This window comes from Telmatherina bonti, assembly GCF_933228915.1.
Source record: "Telmatherina bonti genome assembly, chromosome: 10".
In the NCBI taxonomy this organism is placed as follows: domain Eukaryota; kingdom Metazoa; phylum Chordata; class Actinopteri; order Atheriniformes; family Telmatherinidae; genus Telmatherina; species Telmatherina bonti.
The window spans coordinates 13661788-13681941 of NC_136628.1; the positions used below are offsets into that span (position 1 = coordinate 13661788).

The 20154-nt window shown below is 38.6% G+C and overlaps 1 protein-coding gene across 1 annotated transcript in view; it reads right to left on the reverse strand.

The window, feature by feature from the left end:
• Nucleotides 1-20154, reverse strand: part of jade2 (jade family PHD finger 2) — a 226000-nt gene that overhangs the window by 88221 nt on the left and 117625 nt on the right. The window contains exon 5 of the mRNA XM_079247914.1: nt 8012-8166. Coding sequence (XP_079104040.1) covers nt 8012-8166 — 155 coding nt within the window. The remainder of the gene's footprint in view (nt 1-8011; nt 8167-20154) is intronic.

The window sequence follows — 20154 nt, forward strand, 5'->3', positions numbered from 1 at the left end:
ACCTCCAACACTTCTCCACTTCTAAACACAACGAAGCATCTTTTCTATCTGCAAAACAACATGGTACTTCTAGTTGAGCTAAATGGGAGAAATGTGTGAGATGCACAAGACTGGATGTTGCACTCAAGCATCAGCATGTCCATCCAAAACAAAGAAAACCTTTAAAACCAGTCCCCTGTTTGCACTGGTCATTTTCCTTTTTATCTGGGCCAACAGCTTCAGCAAAGAGTGTTGCTGCTTCAGAGGAGGAAAATCTGAAGGTTGCCTCCAGCTGAATGCTGCGGTCATCACAGTAGGACCAACCCCCCCCCCAAACAGTGTGTGACCTCATTCCCTGGTAAAGATGCCTTCACACGACTATGTCTTAAAATAACAAATACATGCTATGCAGCAGCATTAATATTCAAAAACATGTACATTTACTTTTAATAAGAAAGCAGGAGCTGAGAGTTCCCTGCTGAAAAAAGGGACAAATTACAGCTTGGAGCAGAATCCCAGTGCCCACTCACTTTTCCTTCACTTGTTCTCGACAGATATGTGAAGGAAAAACTGCTCATATGAAACCCAAAAGGAGTCAAACAATTTCAGGAACTTGATTTTGGCAAAAACACTTTAGTTTCAGTTTATTGGAAGCTTTTTTTTTTCCCTTTTTTTTTTTTTTTTAGCACTTTCAGGCCAATTTCTGGTTTCTTTGGACTTGCTTCAGTGGAAATGTGCTGAAAATTAGTTGTGTTCACGAGGAGTATGCAGAGTTGCCGTTAACGACGCTGAACTGGGTGAGTTAGGAAACGCTGCTCGTGCTTATCCGCAATCATGACAGAAATAACACAACTGGCCGCACAGCCTCTGTTGCCCACAGGTCCGTTCATCCTGCCAGAATGTGTCGACATTTGTGCTCCTGCTCCATTTGCACCACAAAGTAAAGCTTTCCTCTAAGGCTGATTAATAGCTGATGAAAAGTGATTTAACTGGCAAATGCGTGCATTCGACTTCATGAAAAAATAACGCATTTGCAAAAGCAGAAAAGCAAACAGTCGGGTTTCCAGGACGGCAGCAAACAGATGTAGATTTTTATTATCTCGCTGGCTGTGATGAGATTACACCGATAGAGAAAGATATGAAACAGAAATGTATTAAATGTGATGTGAAACAATGTTTTTTTTCCCCCTCTGATACAGAGATGATTAACTGTGATAAACCCTGAAAAGCTGAATAAATATTTCACTATGAAAACAGGCCCTGAATACAGGCTGCAAGTGCAGATGATGTTCACACAAACCAGATCAGGAGTGTGTGCTGGTCAATCAACAGGCCAGAAATGGTCACTGCTTAAACAAAGCCAGCAAACTTTTAAGTCTTTTTTTTTTTTTTATTACAATGGCTCACATGATGTTTTTAATATGAATAAACAGAGTTTACATTTTCTGTCATGATCCCTCCTGAAACCAGAACGTTCCAGGCAGATATAAAGCAACCAGTCAGCAGCAGAGGGTTATTCACTGGTTTGTCTGAAGGAGTCATAACTCTGCATGGAGAGGATTCTGCATCTCCATCTATTATTTATGACATTCAATCTCTTCCCACCCAAAAAAATAAATAAGTCATTACTTTATTTACTCTTTCTTAACATTTTTTCTTGTGTTGGGCTTGGCAATGACACATTTTATGGCTGATATGCAAAAAAAAAGCACCATTTAAATGTATTTATTGCAACATGTTGTCAGGTAGGGGTGGGGAAATCCAATCGAAAAACCGAAAATTGAGATTTTTTGCTTCGCAATTTTGAAATTGATTTTTTTTTTTTTTTTTTTTTTTTTTTACAGTTAGTTTTAGTTTTTACAGTTTAATGAAAATTAATCCACTATAAAATTTTTGTCATTTTTATTGATCTTTTTATTTGTCTTCGTGGGCATTATGGCAGCAGAATGATTGTCTGGCTACAGTTTTGTTTTTTCCTAAATTAAATCAAGAAAAATGACAAGCAAAAAAACGTTTTATACATTTTTTTTTTTTTTGCTTTTAATCTAAAAAATTAAGAATATCAAAGAATTGTGAGAATCATTTTAAATCAAATCGGCACCCAAAAAATCGGAATCGAATCGGGACAAAAGCATATCGTCACAGCCCGATTGTCAGGAGCCTCAATTTAAACCAATTAAAATATATAAATAAAACCCTTCACTTAATTATAAAATGCTCTTCTAAAAATGATAAAAGTTTATGGATGGGTTTTGTATAATATAACCATAAAACAATAATTAGCACCAAAACCAAATCAATAACAAACTGTGACCTCATGGTTCCCCAGCAGCCCTCTGACAGCCAACTCCTCTCCTTTTATTGATAATCTTCACATTCTTTATCCAAACTAGTCAAACATGAGCATCTCCAGCCCTGCCCAGGTATAGTTAGTGACTTGGAGAGTTTAAATCTTCAGTCTGCAGCATGCGAGAGAAATGTTGCAGTAAGATGTGTTCTGGATTGTCTTTCTTCTGAAGAGACGGAAGATCAATAGCAGCACAGAGATGTGGATGAGAGCAGGGGGGATACAGACCAGGGGTGTCCAAGCCTGGTGCACGAGACCAACTATCCTGCAACTTTTAGATGCATCTATTCTCCAACACACTCAATTAAATGGCTTCATTCCCTCATCTGCATGTCATTAAGCTCTGCTGACGGCACATTCGTTTGATCCAGGCGTATTGGAGAAGAGATCTGAAAGCTGCAGGATGGTAGATCTCCAGGACCGGACCTGGACACCCCTAATATACAGCGTTTCATCAGTGACATTAACACATGTTTATGTCACTGTGAAAAAAAAACTCTCTTCTAAGACAAACTGAATGATAAAAGAAAAAATCCACAGCAGGTGTGGAAGGACACTGATGAGGAAAACCTGATATTTACATCAGACTTCTTCTTATGTGAGGATGCAGATCTTTCCGGTATGTATCACCAGCTAGAATTATTTTTCAAGCAGCAATGTCACGTCAGAAATTCTTAACTATATCAAGAGAACTGAGAGATACTAAAGTAATATCAGAGAAACTCCTTCCAGTCAGGACGGTCTCAGAAAAACGGGTTTGGCTCCTGTCAGCGATGTTCAGCTCAGAGCCAGACGTAACCGCAACCTGACTAAAGAACAAACAAGAGGAGTTCCTTTGTCAAAGCGTACGTTAAGCAATGGGGAATGAATCCACCCATTTCAGGAAGGCAGCTGGAGAGCTACCCAACAACTCCATCCACAGCATTAGTAAAGCAGAGACCACCAGTGGCAACATGTTCCTCCGCCAGACCTGCTTTGATGCCAGTCAGCACAGCCACAACTATTCTTATGGTTGAAAAGAAACAAAGAAAAAAAAACTTTGTTTTTTTCTTCTCATCTTTTTCTCCAAATGATACAAATGGGTAAAAAAAAAAAAAGACCTGTAACACCAGGGATGTTACTATAGTGACCAAAGTGAATAAACAAAAATGCATGTACTTTAGATGTTCTAACACTTTGTAATAACATCCAGATAACATGACAGCGAAGGGTGCGCTGTGAAGCTGCTACACCATAAATACCAGAATAAGGAAGTCAAACAAGGCAGCCAAGATGATGAAAGCAATTTGGTTGATAAATGATTGTTTTAAATATGTTTTTCAGTCTGATTTCAGATGGAAGTCAGCACCTCTTAGACACCAGAGAAAGGTTATACGCACAGGCTGACCTGCAGTTTCACACACTTTCCTGTCGCACTGTTTCAGAGAGAAAACATATATGAATAAAGTTAACATGAGAGTCAGAATAGGCAGCTGAAGCTTTGAAATAACACAAAAGTGTTAAATTTGGCCGAAAGCCTGACTGTTGGTTTTAGTTAAGTATAGGAAAAAAAAAAAAGGCAAAACTATGTGACTGTTTCAGATTTATAAAACTCCCCTGAAGCAGCCGAGAAAAGAGAAGCAGAGCCAGAAATTAACCTGTTGTGACATTTACACCAGGAAATGAACACATAGAAGGAAGAAAGCTGATCTGGAATCCACACATTTTGCATGTGTGTGTGTGTGTGTGTGTGTGTGTGTGTGTGTGTTTTGTGTGTTTGAGTGGACTTTGCACTTTAAGCACATTTTTTAATTACACATTGATGGTCTGTACATTTTTGCATGTGACAACAATGTCCATATTTTTAGTCTAATGTGCATGTTTGATAACTGAGGTGAATTCAACAGAAAAGGCCTCTTCAGCCTCACATTTTCTGATCCTCCAGGACTGTTCACTAAACCAGAAATTTGTCTTGTTTTCACTTTCATATTTGCATGACGGCTACAACACACACATATACATGTCTAAAATGGGCGTTACTCAGGATGCAATATTCAGGTGACCAGCAGAGGCAGCGTAGAGCCAAACAAGAGAATTATATCGTCAGCCAGTTTAATACTGTTTAAATGGTGAAAAAACTGGGTTGATGACTACAGAAATATCAACAGACTGAACAGGACTGAACGCTCCTTCAGAAAGATGATACTATCTGTAAATCTGTGCAGTGTTGCACAAACGTCTCATTATGTTTGGCGACACCGGTCTACATAACAGTGCCTTCAGCCAGAGGCCTCTTCAGCTGGGCTGTAACAGAAACTCATGCTTTAGATAAGTGGGAATTTTTTCTCCCTCTTACATGACCTTCTGCGCTTTCTTCAACTTATCTGCTTATCGACTAAATACCTCCAGATCACAGGTGTCAAACTAAAGTCCTCGAGGGCTGGTATCCTGCAGCTTTTTGTTGTCACCATGCTCCAACACACCTGTTTAAAATTCATACGTAGGTTGACAAGAAGCTGCTGGATCCATTTGATTTGAATCAGCTGTGTTGGTGCAGGGAAACAATACAAACCTGCCGGATGCCGGCCCTCGAGGACTGAAGTTTGACACCCCTGCGACAAAGCGAGATCTTTAATACTTACCCTGCTTACCTGAATTTTCCCCCTGGGGATGAATAAAGTATCTATCTATCTATCTATTAACAGACTTCCTATTTTCCACGTCTTTTATCCACCATTGTGCATAAGAACACATTTAATCAATGCTAAACACTGAAATGCTAGTTTACACTTTACTGTAAAAAGTCTGAATCACCAAAACCTGCAGCTTTCTCTCTACAGTAAGTTATAAACATTCACATACATTTACGTAGAATGTGGAGGACTTAGAAAATGCTGAATCGATGCATCATAAGTCTTCAGCCTCATCCAGCAGAACCAATCAAATGTTCTCTTCTGTTTGTTTGGTGCATTGTCGAAGGTTATGAGAAACAACTTGCTTCTGCTTCAGGAAGAGCCTGTGTGTGTGTGTGTGCGTGTGTGTGTGCGCGCGCGTGCGCATGAGTCTGTGTTTGATTTAAGGAGGATGTGTACCAGAAATAAGGCCTGAAACCCCAGCGGGGATTTATAAACACAATTACTATGCTTTATCTCAGAGGGGGCCGATCAGATATTGAATAAAATGGTGGAGATGAGGGAGATGCTCGGGGTCAGCAGTTGTCACCATGGCAAAATGGAAAGCGGAGAAAAAGCAGAGGAGAGAGAGAGAGAGTGACAGAAAGCTGGAGAAGGAGAGGAGCAGAAAGGACATGAGAGGGAGGTGATGCTAATGCAGAGGACAGGAAATAATGAGATTGGCAAAAGGAAAGAAAAGACATCTCACAGCTGAAGCCAAAGATATTTACAGCATGTGAAGGTTTTTCTCCTTCCTCATGACATGTTCTTCAGAGGAATTTTTCAATGTGAAATAAAGGAAAAAGCTCATAAATGTCACTGGTGTTTGATGAAACACTGACAGAAAGACGCTGTTTAATAAGGACTGTCAAAGTTAATGCGTTAAAGTCACACTGCACAACTTGCGCCTCCTTTCGCCGTCATGCGCCCCCCCCCTATCAACGACTAATTCGGTATCCATCTTGCATCCTATCTGACCTGTATGGAATCAGATTTGTTTCAGTCTCCAAGCAAAACTTTTTAAAACTCAAGTAAAAAACAACAATTAAAACCAAAACTTTCTAAAAACTTAAGTAAAATAAATTATTTTAAAATAAAAAATTATCAATCATCATGAAAATTATTAAGCTTTTATTTAGTTAAATTGAGTAGTTTTGTTTGTAGTTTCCTCTTACTCTTTCTCTCTTCATGATGATTGATAATTTTGGATTTTTAAATCATTTATTTTAATTAAGTTTGAGAAAGTTTTGGTTTTAATTGTTGTTTTTTTGCTTGAGTTTTAAAACGTTTTGCTTGGAGATTCTGAAACAAATCTGATTCCATAGATCTTTTAGCTTGCTCCAGCCAGCAAACGACAATCTTAGAATGAATCCTGTTTTGTCTCTGTCTTTTAATATTCTTGCATTTCTTTGTTGAATAGAGTGTTTAAAACAGCCTGTGTGTTTTCTAGTGTGACACGAAACTGTTTTTCATCCTCGGGACGCTGCTGTGCAGCAGCGGCTCCAGAAATACACGACAGACGTCACTGGGTCATCGAACAAGTCCGGAACGTGGAGTTTTAACGTCAGAAAGTTAAGTAATGCGTCTTTAATTACAAGTTAACATAACTTCCTTTAAACTGAATTTATTATTAAACATGTGATAATGTACGTTAGTTTCAGGAAGTGATGCAGAAACGATGTGGTTCTGAAGCAGAGATGGGTCTTTTACATGGACAGTTTAGGCCTCAAAACTCTGCAAGATGTTTCTCTGGACAACAGTCAGGTTTTTTTTTAAACTACTGTTGATGTGAACCGAGTTACCAATGAAGTACCCCTACCTTCACAACCCCCCCACCACCCCCACCCCCACTGTGCTGCACAGCCGCCCTCCTTCTCTAAAGACGGTCCATGGTGGAGCTTCCTGCAGAGACGTACTGATCTGCAGACCTTTTATGACACATCCCATGTAGTTTCAGCCCCTTCAGGACTGCATTCTGTTGTGTATGTAGCGTTGTTGACTTGTGTGCTTTGCATAAACAAACTAGAACTGTTCCTTTCACTTTCTGGTGAGTCATACACAAAAACATTAGCTCAAGTTAAAACGAGCTAATTAGATCTAATACATGTTGACATGACACGCTTCAGGAATAAAAAGGGTTTAAATGAGTCATTTAGCACTTTTCTCTTAAAGCTTAAGTAATCAAACAGAAGCAAATGTCTAAATTCAGCAGCAGGAAAAATCAGCAACGTTACACAAACCCCATCTGAGCACAGCAGTTCCAGTGTCTGAGCGGGGCTGTGGTTCCACTACGACACTCTTTTAGGAATTTTATGGACATTGTTACATTATGTTTTTAATTTTACTTTGCAGTCTGTTTTGCTGTGCAAAAACAAACTTATCAAAAAGCAGAATTCTTTAAACCCTATGCTTATTTCCAAGCTATTTCACTATATTTCTCCACCATGTGATGGAAAACTGTTTTAGACTTACTTTGGTTCATTTATGTATGAGCAGACTGATTTTTTTCGATTTATTTTTACCTCTGAACACCAAAACTTTCTCATGTTTCATATTTGGTTCCAATTAATGAATGAATATTTGTATATTTTTCCATTTTTTCTCAAAATTTCCTTAAAATGATCATGAAAGATCACATAAAACCTGCAGAAACCCAGACATAACACCTGCTGTTAGCAGAGTGTAAAATCAGCTCATACAAGAAATTTGAAGAGCAGCCTCAGGTTGAATTTAACTTATTTTATCCACATATTGATTCTGGATTTCATAAAAACAAATCTAAATGTCTTGTTGCAGCTTTACGCAGGACATTCCACACAGTGGTGGTCAATGAGAGTGAAGTGAAACCACATCTTTTGTGACATTCTGGGGTGAGTTACTTCACAAAGGGCAACATGCTGGAAGAAGCCAAATCGAAACACATTATTTTCACTTTTCAGAACTTAAAACCACATTCAGTAAAAAGAAAAAGAAAAAAAAAGGCTTCTCCTACCAGTGTTATTATTAGTTATGCAGGAAGTGTTTTAGCACCCACCCATCTGTCTGAACTCCTGATTAACCAGCTGCAGCCAGGCAACATCCAGGTCATCCAGGTCGTAGCAGCTGTAAAGCTGGGTGCGGGGAGGCTGAGCGTCTCCCTCTTTCTCCTGCCCGCTGTTGGACAGACCACCTGTTGACTCCGGCAATGACCTGAAATGAAAAACAAAAATCCACACAGTTTTTATAATTAATGCAGTCTGGAAACAACAAACACACATGGACAGTTAAGTCGAGTCACCTCTTAGTATGTTATTGATTTTATGGCACAGTTACAGTTTGTATAACATATTAATGCATTTTCTCCTCCTTATATTGATATAACATACAATTTAAGATGTTTTCATGCTCATAATTCTGAACCTTAAGATAAAAAGAAAGATAAATACTTTTATATTATAACAGTGGAAGAAAGTTTAACACTGAATAATATTCACAAAAACACACGATGTTTTTTTAGGGTCAGAAAAATCAAATGTCATCATCTAAATGAACTGGACAAATAGAAAAGGCATCTTAGTACTTTAATGATTAATCTGGCATTAAATTATTTAATACAAACTGGTTCAGTGAGAAGCTTCTCATTCCTCATACAACCAGTCATTACCAGCATCCGCTGATTAAAAAAACAAAGACAAAAAAACCTCTCAAGTAAAGTGAAAAAAACTGAAGTCTGGTAGAAAGGAAAAGGTCATGTGGTCTAATGAGTCCAGATTTACTCTGTTCCAGAAGGATGCTGGCATCAGGCGAAGAAAAACCATGGAAGAAGCTTTTTCCCCATCACGCCTTGGGTTTACTGTGCAAGTCTGTGGGGGCAGAGCTGTGATCTGGGATTGGTCAGATCAAAGTTTAGATAGTAATGTGCAAAAACGAAAAAGAAAGTAAGAAAGATCAGCTGTTTACGTGATTATAAGCTTTCTACTTTCTGGTGGCAGTATTCCAGGATTGAAGAGTTACTCAGGAGACTTCACTGTCTTGTCAATTAACCACGTGAACACAGAGCCTTGGTAATGATGCGGAATCAAAATAAAATAAAATTAAAAAAATCAATGCTAATATGGATGAAAATAAATTTTGTCACCTTGCATGTCATCATCAAAATAATGCCACCGCTTCTGTGTATTCTAGGAAGCTCATCTAGTGACCTCGATAGAAAATCTATTAATCCATCATCAAGCATCACAAAGTCCTGCACATTTTAGCTCCACGTGGGAAATGACAAAACTATGGCCGCAAGATTATTCATGAGTTCCTTTATGAATTCTAATGACATCCTTTTATCTCTCGTCATTAAGCACAGTGTCATAATTTGCAAGACACATTAAAACTGGCTCCTTCAGATGCACAGTTTGAAACTAGAACAATGAGCAGAAAGTGGGAAAGTTGCAGGCGACAGTCATATGCAGACAAAACGGATGTTGTAGAAAAGAATTCCCGTAAAGACGGAATTATTTCAAGAAATGCGGATGCCCACATGGAAACACTGAAAATGCTGTAGGACATATGCCAGGCCTGTAGGTGGTGCTGTAGAGCTGTCAACAGACATAACACAGAGAAGAAGACATGGAGTTTGCGCAGACACTCGACTGGGAAGGGTTAGGACATGTGGACTAAGGAATATACACACAATTCATTCAGGGAAAAAAAGTGTGTGGACTGACACAAAACGGTGACGTTTCAAATGTATTTACTTTGGGACTCGGTTTAAAATATGTATGTTTTCAGGCTCCAAAACTCTGGTTCCATGCTGGTAAAATGTCCAAACCATTACAAGGCTAAACCTGTCTCCATGTGGACATGGCCTTCGTATCACATAGCGAACATTGGCTTGTAGTAGGGGTGGGAAAATCAAATTGAAAAATCAAATATCGGGATTTTTTTGCTTCACAATTTTAAAAACGATTTTTTTTTTTTGGGTAAAAAAAGAATCTATTTTTTTCCCAAATAAATAAAAATAATTAATTATAAAATTGTCATTTTTATTGATTTTTTAACTTGTCTTCTTGGGCATTGTAGCAGCAGAATGATGGTCTCGGCTACTGTGTTGTTTTTTCCTAATTTGAAATCAAGTAAAATGACGAACAAAAAAAAAGTTTTTGTACATTTTTTTTTTCAAGTTTTTATTTTACAAAAATCAGCAATATTAAAGAATTGTGAGAATCGCAATTTAAATCAAATTGGCACCCAAAAAATCGGAATCGAATCGGGACAAATGCATATCATCACAGCCCTACTCTGTAGTATCAAAGCTTTTAGGGGTGTTTATTTATAAGGTCAGGCAGTGTATATTACATAAAGTCTATTAAATACGGTAACAAGTTTTAAAATCAGGAGTGTATGTTGTACACCAAACACAGAAACGGACAAATTGCTGTGATAGAAGCACGTTTAATCAGCCCAACATTGAACAAGAGTCAAATATTAATATTTAGTCGTAATACACAATTTAAAAGGATAAGTACAAGGTTCAGCTAGAAATATTTTACACACACCAATCTTCTTATTTGTCTTTTGTAGCAGTAAAATTCAGCTTATTGTGATAAATGACAAGAAACTGATACCGCCATAGCTGCATGCACTGTGAGGACATTTTTTATGACTGTAACGCTCCGTGACACACTGCGCCGCTTGTGTCAACAGGAATTATTGGGAAGTGCTTCTCATGTCTGTGGATCTTTCGCACAGACACGCCCCGACTTTATGATCCAGAAAGAATAACCCAGAATTTCAGCTGTATAGAAATAAAAACAGAAAAACAATGAAAAATCAAGTGGTGATATGGAGCAGTGACAGGAAGCTCCACCACGCACTGTCTAGTCTCTAGAGCCTCGGGCCTAAATGTCTTTGTCAACAACAGCAGGAAATGGGGTCAGGAACCCTGCTCAACCCGCTGGGAACCAATAAAGACTTCGACACACTCACATACACACACTCATACAAACCCGCAAAACACATCTGGACTCTGGGATGCAGAAGCACATAGAAACACAGAATGAGGCACATGCATGCAGGTAGACGCCATACCTAAACAAATAACAAAATCCTCATACTTAGTTAACCTAAAACAAGTCGTTACACACACACACACACACACCACACCCCTATCTCTCACACAATCGCCTGGGGAAGTGTGACCTCAGTGCAAAAAAGGTGACATGCGTCAAAGATCACAACCACAAACAAAAAGCAACCTCTAGTCTCCATTTGCCTCCTGCTTTCAGCATCTCATTATGACACCACTTACTAACCATTATCCCCGCCTCACTATGATCATCCTCGTCATTACCATCAACACCACTGCAGTCATGTTCACAAAGCAGCTGCTGCAGTTTAACTCTGCATCTTCACTACAGTTTACACTCCTCCCGTCACTTGATTCATCACTTTCTCAGAACTATATTCCACTTTAACATCTACCGTCATCTAATTCTGCATTCTATGGAGCAAGAAACCTCCTAGAAACATATAACTTTCACAAGCACAAACACACACACACACACACTTCCCTGTTGGTTCAGTTTATGCCCTAACTAGGGAGCCTTGCATTTCCAGTTAAAATCGATTGTACCAGTCTGGTTCTGTAATTGTCCATTAGCGATCGGCAGCATTCTCACGGCAGATACTGCATCCATTAATCTAATAAAAAAAACACACACATATCAGATCCATTTTTGTCTCCCAATGGCCAATTTTGAACAAAAACCACATAATCAATGTGCTAATGTGCAACGATTAATGAATCTAAAACTCAGATATATTTATGTGAGGAAGGAAGGGCAGAAATTGAGGTCTATTTTGGCTCGCCATCAGCATGATATCGGATACTGGGCAGACAGGCCTGACCAGCGGGGAGGCAAAGGAGGCAGAAACCCACACAGGCGTTCATATGGAGAGGGAGAATGGCTTTCATACAGGACAACACTGTTACGCAACTTTGAAGGCAACACGTGTTCTGTAAGCAGCGAGTGGTCGTGTTTCATTATTTAATGCTAATTCTGGTCTTGTTCTATGGAAAAGACCAATAATTGTCCCTGTTTACCACTGTTTCTTACTAAAGAGGTAAATCTTTAAAAGAGGCTCACACACGCACACACACACACACACACACGCACACAAACAGCATTGGTGTTGCTGTTTAATTAATTTGTAAAGAAAACTTGTCCTTTTAAAGTAAGACAAAGCTTGTTGTAGCATAAATTTACCAGACATATGTCTATGTGTAGCACTTTGGGATCAAGGCAAAATAAACAAGTAAAAACCAATTCCTTTTCAGTCCGACTGGGATCAACTTCAAAAGTTAATCACTTCTAAGTCAGGGCAAGCTCCACTTTCAGTAAAATGTTTGTGTAAATCCATAAATCCACCACCTTAACTTTGTAAATAATCCTGCTGCAAACAAACAGGTAAAGTAAAAAAAAAAAAAAAAAAAAAAAAAAAAAAAAACCCTCAATGGTGGAACCATTAAAGCTAAAGAAAACACCACCTCTCTTTTTGTACACACAGAACATAAACCCTGCTTTAAAAAAAAAGAACAAACTTTACTGTCACAGTAACATCACAAAATAAGCAAAGTTTTAAAGTTTACATGCACTGTGGGGCCACCTGACCCATGCAGCAGCATCGCAGGATTTGTTAAACATCTCTTCGCTTGGCAGCAGGCAGTTCGACGGCGATGTTGGGTTAAATAATGCAGTAAGCATTGGATCTCTCTCTCACTGTGCCTTAAACACAACCGCTCAAAGCTGAGAGTTTTGCAGACAGCTGCAGCACTTCCAAAACATTTTCGGTGAGGATCTCAAACTGTATTTGATGTTCTTGAAGTACAAACACCTAAAGACACTTGTAGCAATAATCTGTTTGTGTTAGCGTGTGTATTAAATGGTTTTTCTATCAAACTGAATGATTCCCACTTAGAAGTCTGGCTAAATGATGCTGAAGTGGCTCCATGTGTGGTCTTCTGCTGCTGTAGACCATCTGCTTCAAAGATGGATGCATTGTGTGTTTAGAGATGCTTTTCTGCATATCTTAGATGGAACCAGTGACTGTTTGAGTTCCTGTTGCCTTTCCATAATCTCCAACCAGTCTGCCCATTGACCTCTGACATCAACAAAACATTTTGCTCCAGACAGCTGCAGGCTGGATATTTTCTCCTTTGCAAACTATTGCCTGTAAAGCCAGACAGTAAAGTCACCATGAACGTGTCTACGTGCCCAAACACAATGAGCTGCTGCCATGTAATTGGCTGATTAGCTAAGTGAATGCATTTAGCAAATAAAAGAGACCAGTGAGTGTTTCTTTAATTTTAATTCAAATGTCTAAGATTTCTAGTAACCATCTATTAAACATAAATTACAAAGTTCAACAAGGGAAAAAAAAAAGGTTCTCAGTTGTTTTGTGTGATAAAAACAATACAGGATTATTGATTGTTATTTCATCTTCTGCTCTGGCAGATAAAACAACATAACTAATGAATAAATTTACAAAACAAAAGCGAATCAATGATTAAATTATCCGGCGCAGATGTTTTCAGCAGTGTGATGGAATTTTAGCATATTTACACCAATATTCTGTAGCCTGTTTCATAACTTTTTGCTAAAAAGGAAATAAAAACAGAGAAGAAGCAGGTAAGAACGAGACATTATGATTATCCAGATCAAACTTAAAAACATTTCTGAAGTTAAGCAGAATTGAACTGAATATCACTCTGGTAGAAATCCATATGCAACCTCAATTTGTGTAAGACTTCACCCTTTCCAGCCTTTTCCAAATCAGTCAGGAGACTTAACAAACCATTAGTTAGATTATCTCTAACCAGCTTGTACGTACCAGAAAGGAAATGGAAAATGCAAAGTTTTACATGAGATGAAAACAAACTCTCGATGATGCAAAGTCACCTCATCCAAGAGGAAGTGAGTAAATGGGGTCAGAGTACAATATGTTCCTCCACTGATAAGTATCAAGTATCCTGCAGTCACATGTACAGTTACCACACGCACTTCACTGTATTACATAATGTGGGTAAACAAAAGCATGTGCACAACGTCTCCCATTGTCCAGTTTTATCAGAACAACAAAGGTGAAGATAACGAGCAGAGTTCTCTCTCTCTGGAACAGATTTTCAGTCTCTTCGTTGTATTTTCCAATAAGCTTGATGTGTGTTTTCAAACCTTATTCAGATTTATTCTCAGATGGTTTTCCTGCTTATTTATCAACAGTTGATTATGGTAGAATTTTTTTTTTTTTTTTTTTTTTAAATTTATTGTGTTTACATTGGCATTGCCCTGAAGAGAGGAGCAGAAGAGGAGGAATATTTCCATGTTCTCCCATCAGAGTCGTAACAACAGGACAGATGATTTTTGCTTTGATCTTTATAGTTTATGTCATGAAATATTCAGGAGGAACTGCACACTGTGGGGCTCTGAATCCCAAAAAAAACAATGAAAATCAAAACACAGCACCTCTTTCAGCCTCTCTTCAGCTCGGAGCTGCGGAGCAGGAGTGTGATGAGCCTCCGGGGAGCAGAGGAGTAAGAACTATAAAAGTAGATGCTGTGTTATAACATAGTTGAGCGGGATGCTTTATGATCTGAGCCAGAATGTGCAGGAGAGTTTCATGTATGTGAAAGGCAACGTCCAGATCAAGTGAAACTCGACTCAACCTACCGGTGCAAATTATTCTTCTACATTTGCATTAGTCAAAAAATAACACCAGCAGTTTGGGCTTGGTTATATTTATTACATTTTCTCATTTAAACCCACTAAATGAGAGACGTGTCTTCCCAAATATTATTTTCTGTCATCGTCCAGGGGCTTTAGTCTTTTAAAAACAAAACACACACACACAAAAAGATGTTTTGAAAATGCATCCAGTCTCACTCCATTTAAGAGCCCTGCAATGACTGGGCGAGAACCTTGGTACACCCTGGACAGGTCACCAGTCCACCACAGGACCAACACAGAGACAAACAATCATTCACACTCACACACACTCCTATTGCAGTTAAACTAACATGCATGTCTTTAGACAGTGTGAGAAGTAACTGTAGAGAACCCACACACACACATGGGGAGAACATGCAAACTCCACACAGAAAGGCCACCGTTCCAACGTCCTCCTGGCCGAGGCTCGAACCGAGGCTGTGAGGCCACAGTGTTTACCACTACACCACCATGTGAAATAACCAGTAGTACAGATACATTATTTGACAAGTGCCAGATTATTTTACTTAAATTGGCTGCATGACCTTTTTTGTAAATGTTTAAATTTATTTTGTTGTAGTTTTTGATACTCTCACATTTATATTTATCTATTATTTGTTTCAAATCAGCTTCAGCTCAGCTAGCTCTATTGGATCTGATGGCATCTGACAGAAGCTTCTGCAGTATCAGATTGTTCATGTCTGAAAGAATGTTACTGCTGCTATAAGTGTTTGTTTCTTGCAACTTTGAAACAAAAAAACAGTACTTCCTACTCCAATCTGGCTATTTTGTCCCCATCATTTACTTTTTATATCCTGACTCGTTACATGTGCAAGTCCTGATAAACTGAAGGCGTCAGACAGAAAACACATCACATTGGTGTAATGTAGCAACGCAGGATTACATGGATTGTAACTAGAATAGAATTACATTTTTAGAAAACTATCACAGTCTCATTCATTCCTGCACAGTATGGCTATTTTGCAAAATGGTTCCAACCAGATGACACCAGTGTGTGTAGTGTTGTCAGTAGATGCTACTTCCCAGTGTGGCATACCATAGTACAACCAAGCAAACAAAAGCTGAATCTGCACATTTTACTTTTGACCAAAATGACATTTCTTCTGGAAAAAACAAAGGTGCTGGGAGAGTCTCCTGCCACTGCAGTAGATTAAAAAGGCCTGTGTCTTTTTTTCTAGATACAGGTTATTACTGATGATTAACATAATATAATAAAATGAGATTTAGGGTTGGTTTTAATCCTTCATTTTAGTCTCTTCCAACTCACCATTAACCGAGCGATGTTTGAGGATTGCATGAATCGAGATGGATGTCATTTTGTCAGAAGTTGACAGAGGTGACAAAACATAGCCTCTTCTGTGTTAACTTTCCTTTCCTTTCCCATCAATCAGATCTGGAACCCATCAAGGACCATGACTAAAGTGGAGGGATTCACCTTGGAATAAATGTGACTTTAGATAAAAACCAGATGCTACAAGGTGTTAAGTCTATTTTTATAAAGCCAAATTCATTTTCATGTCAGTGCTGGGGGTGAACTAAAAATGAGATATGCCAGTCTTTATTTCCTGGACATTAGAGGAAGACACTGGCAATCAAATGAGTTCAGACTGAGCCATCTGCAGTGGGACTTACATGAAATATAAAAAAGAAATGATGTTGTTAAGTGGTCTTAAAAGCTTAAAATGTATTGCAGTGGCATGGGAAATGTCCTTCAAAGTTTTTTTTTTTTTTTTTTTTTAAGGCAAGTCATGTTGTTTTTGTTTGTTTTTTTTGTAAATGATCCAAAACCATTCTTGGTGAATAATGCAGAGATTTACACTCCGGCTGCATATTTGCTACTGTGTCATCAGGAAGATGAAGAAAGGAAAGTCACATAAAGCATCTGAAATCTGTGAGTGGGTAGGAAAGACACTGTGGCATAAAGTGGGGGAACAAATGGCTCCTGCTTTTTAGTTGCTTCAACTGGCTCTAGATTTCAATTAAATCCTAAAAGCCTTTATCCAGCACCCGCTTTCAAGAAAGACAGTTTGTCAGGCCAGCATTTCTCTTTCCAGACTCCCATATGTTTCTCACCAATCTGCAAATCTCACTTTCCTCCTTTTCATGAAACATCAATAATAATGTTTTCTCAAGGACAGATGAAGTAGATGATGTTTACATAAGACATTTCCAGTGTGGGCAGAATGGCAGCGGCTGAGCCGAGGGTTCAGTCTGACTTTCTGCCCACACAGGACACGTCTTGTTCAAACAGACATCAACTCCTGACAGATCACTCACGCAGAACAGGAAGTTGTTCGGAACGAGGCTGGAAACATATATGAGGCAAAACGGAAAGAAAGGAAAGGGGCAGCAGATAATATAACAGAGAAAGGAAGAATCAAAAAGGGGGATACAAAGGACTGATGAGGGAAACAAAGAAATACAAAATGAAATTTGAATTTATGTTCACAACCTGCCAATTATTCTTTACATTTCAGCTTCACTCTACTGGTCAAAACGGATTTACTTTTCTAAACTTTCGCAGGACAAACTTTTAATTAACTCGAGCCCATTAATGTCACTGTCTTTTCTCTGCCGGCAGGGCTGACAAAAACTTTCACCTCTTCAAAACATGCAGACATCTTATTTAATAATGCCAGCTGGAATTAAAACTGTCGCACTTGTGAGTTCAGTCAGTTCAGTGTAGTGCAGCCAGAACGCCGCTCCACCACCTCTTCCTCCAGGTGAATAAACTACCTTCATCTGCTTCAGCTGAAATTCACCAACATTTCTACATGAAAATATCTTGCCAGAACTAAGAAAAGGTACACATCACATTGACATTTTAGGTGACCTAGCATGACTCCAGCTTGTACCGATTAACATGCAAGAAAATATTCCACCGTAACAACTGTCAGTAGCTGTTTAGTGTGATATTTTCATGGTTTAATGAATACAGGCAGATGTGAAATTCCTTATTTCACATCATCTTTAGGTTATGTGTTAAAATTGTTTTATATTTTAAAATGCAAAGCCATTTATCTGATCAGGAGACAATATTTTCCTTTTGTTTGTGTGTTTGGAGCGGGGGTGTCCAAACTTGGTTTTTGAGGGCCGCTGTCCTGAAGGCTTTCCACTGCATCCTTGCTCCAACACACCTGGCATACATTATGTGGATTCAACAGCCAACAAAATTCTGCTCAGTGGCACATTAATTTGGGTCAGATGTGTTTGATCAAGGATACATGAAAAAGCTGCAAGATTGTGGCTCATGAAGACCGAAGCGGGACACCACTGGTTTAAAGCTTTTCTGCAGCTGTCATTTTTTAGACAAATGACATTTCTGAACCTGAACTAGCAATGTTCTAAACTAGCCCGAACTTTCTTAACATAGTCAACGTCCCTCTTAAATTAAATAATCAGGTTTTGGGGGTTTTTTTCTAAAAGAAGTGACAAAAAAAAGAGTGTGTTCACCTCCCTAAACATCATGTTAAAAAGTCTGGACTGTACGAGAGGCTGTGGAGTTACATTTAGCCATTAGCCATCTAAATGATTTTATTTCTATGCAAGGTTTTGGAGAATCACATTGATCCTGAGATAACACATGAAATCATATCATTATTTAGGGAGCTGAATAATATATAAAATAAGAACCATGGACACCATGGCTAAAATAGCCTAGCATCTAGCTAATATAGCCTAGCCTCTAGATGCTGGGCATATTAGCCGCTGCATGCACTGCTCCTTTTCAATGTAGCACTACATTCCTGGTGGAGTCTACTACTTACAGTCTCTCAACAAGACGTTTTAGTCAGATATTAAGATATTAAATATAAGATTCACACAGAACTTTTTTTTGTTTGTTATCTAAGAAACATAGAGTGAAGCCTACAAGTAGCCAGTGTCTGAGTTTGGAGGACAGAAGCTAACAGGTTGATAACAGGTTGTGAACTTTTCACAATTTAAAACCATTCAAACATCAAAACTTTGAATATAATTAGAAATTGAACTTTTGCACACTTTAATTTCTTTTTAAGGCTGCTGTTTACTTTCATCTATATTTTCTAAACCAAGGAAACTGCATAGCCCTGTGCGGCAATATGAATGTTATGCTAGCCCAATTAATGTGATGTAAAAATCCACAACATTTGTTTGAATCACAAACAAATACTTACGTTTTTTTTTTTTTTTTTTTTTTTACATGACCTAACAACCTCTTATCATGGCCTTATTTAGGGTGTCTTTTGGTTTAGGTCACCTGGCAGGAAACAGAGTAAATCTCCAAGAAGAGAGTGCTCTGACTGAAAATCCAGGGGGAAAAAAAAGAAAAGAATGAAAAAAAACAGAAAGAAAGAAATCATGTGCTGCGTGCAGATAATGCCTTATTTTCGGGGAAAACAAAAACTGAAAACTCAGACAATAAACCCAATCTGTCACAATCAAACCAGTCTGTGAGAAAACCTGCTGCTTAACTGTAGGTCAGTCAGCAGGCTGATTTTTTCTCGCTGGATGTGATTTACACACACTGACACTTTCAAAGCAGGAAACATTAATTACTTGTAAGGTGGGAAGACTACAAAAGGAAAAAACGAGTAAAAAGATGACAAATCACTTAATAAAAACATAAAAGTGGATAAATGCTATTAAGTGACAAAAGAAAGGCAAAGACATCACATTAAAGTTGGATTGAAAGAAAGAAGCATGGAGGTACAGATAGCCTTTCTTTTACATAAATATTTGATTTCTACCAAATGTCAAGTGCAATTACCTGAAAGTATTTCATCTCTGTTAATATGCAGAAGCCATAAAACCTTTTTTTTAAGTTTCACAGTCACTGACAAATACATTTGATTTACTGTAATAAAAGAGAAAAATCTGTAACTGATGACTCTACTCCCGAAAAACTTGATAAGGATGTTGCTCTGAGTACAAGATTAAACTCCTTGTGCAGACATACCATTCTTCTTACATGCAAACAATCATTTCCCTGTGTGTACACACTGGGTCTGTGTGCGCCTTTCAAATAATCTCTCATTCTTGAAATACCTCACTGTCACAGTACGGCTGAGAAAACCGACTATTCACTTTTCTTCCCTGTAATCCGTCTTTCTTTCCCTACTTTCACACCAGACTGTGTGTGTGTGTGTGTGTGTGTGTGTGCTTGTGTGTGAGAGTGAGAGTGGGACGGTATGTTGTGCCAACAGCCCCTTGTCCTTGGCCAACCTCCACAAATCCCTCTCTTCTAAAACACAGGCTCATATCTGCAAGCAGACTGGAGCGGGACAATAAGGTCAGCATCCAACCAGCACGGGGTTACACACCCTAGGATCCAGGGCTGGCACAGCGTGGCACTGGAGGATGTGTATGTGTGTCTACAAAACACCGGGTTGATGCAAATGTTCATTCAGTTTCTGAACGTTATGGAAGAGGACCAAGATGTTAT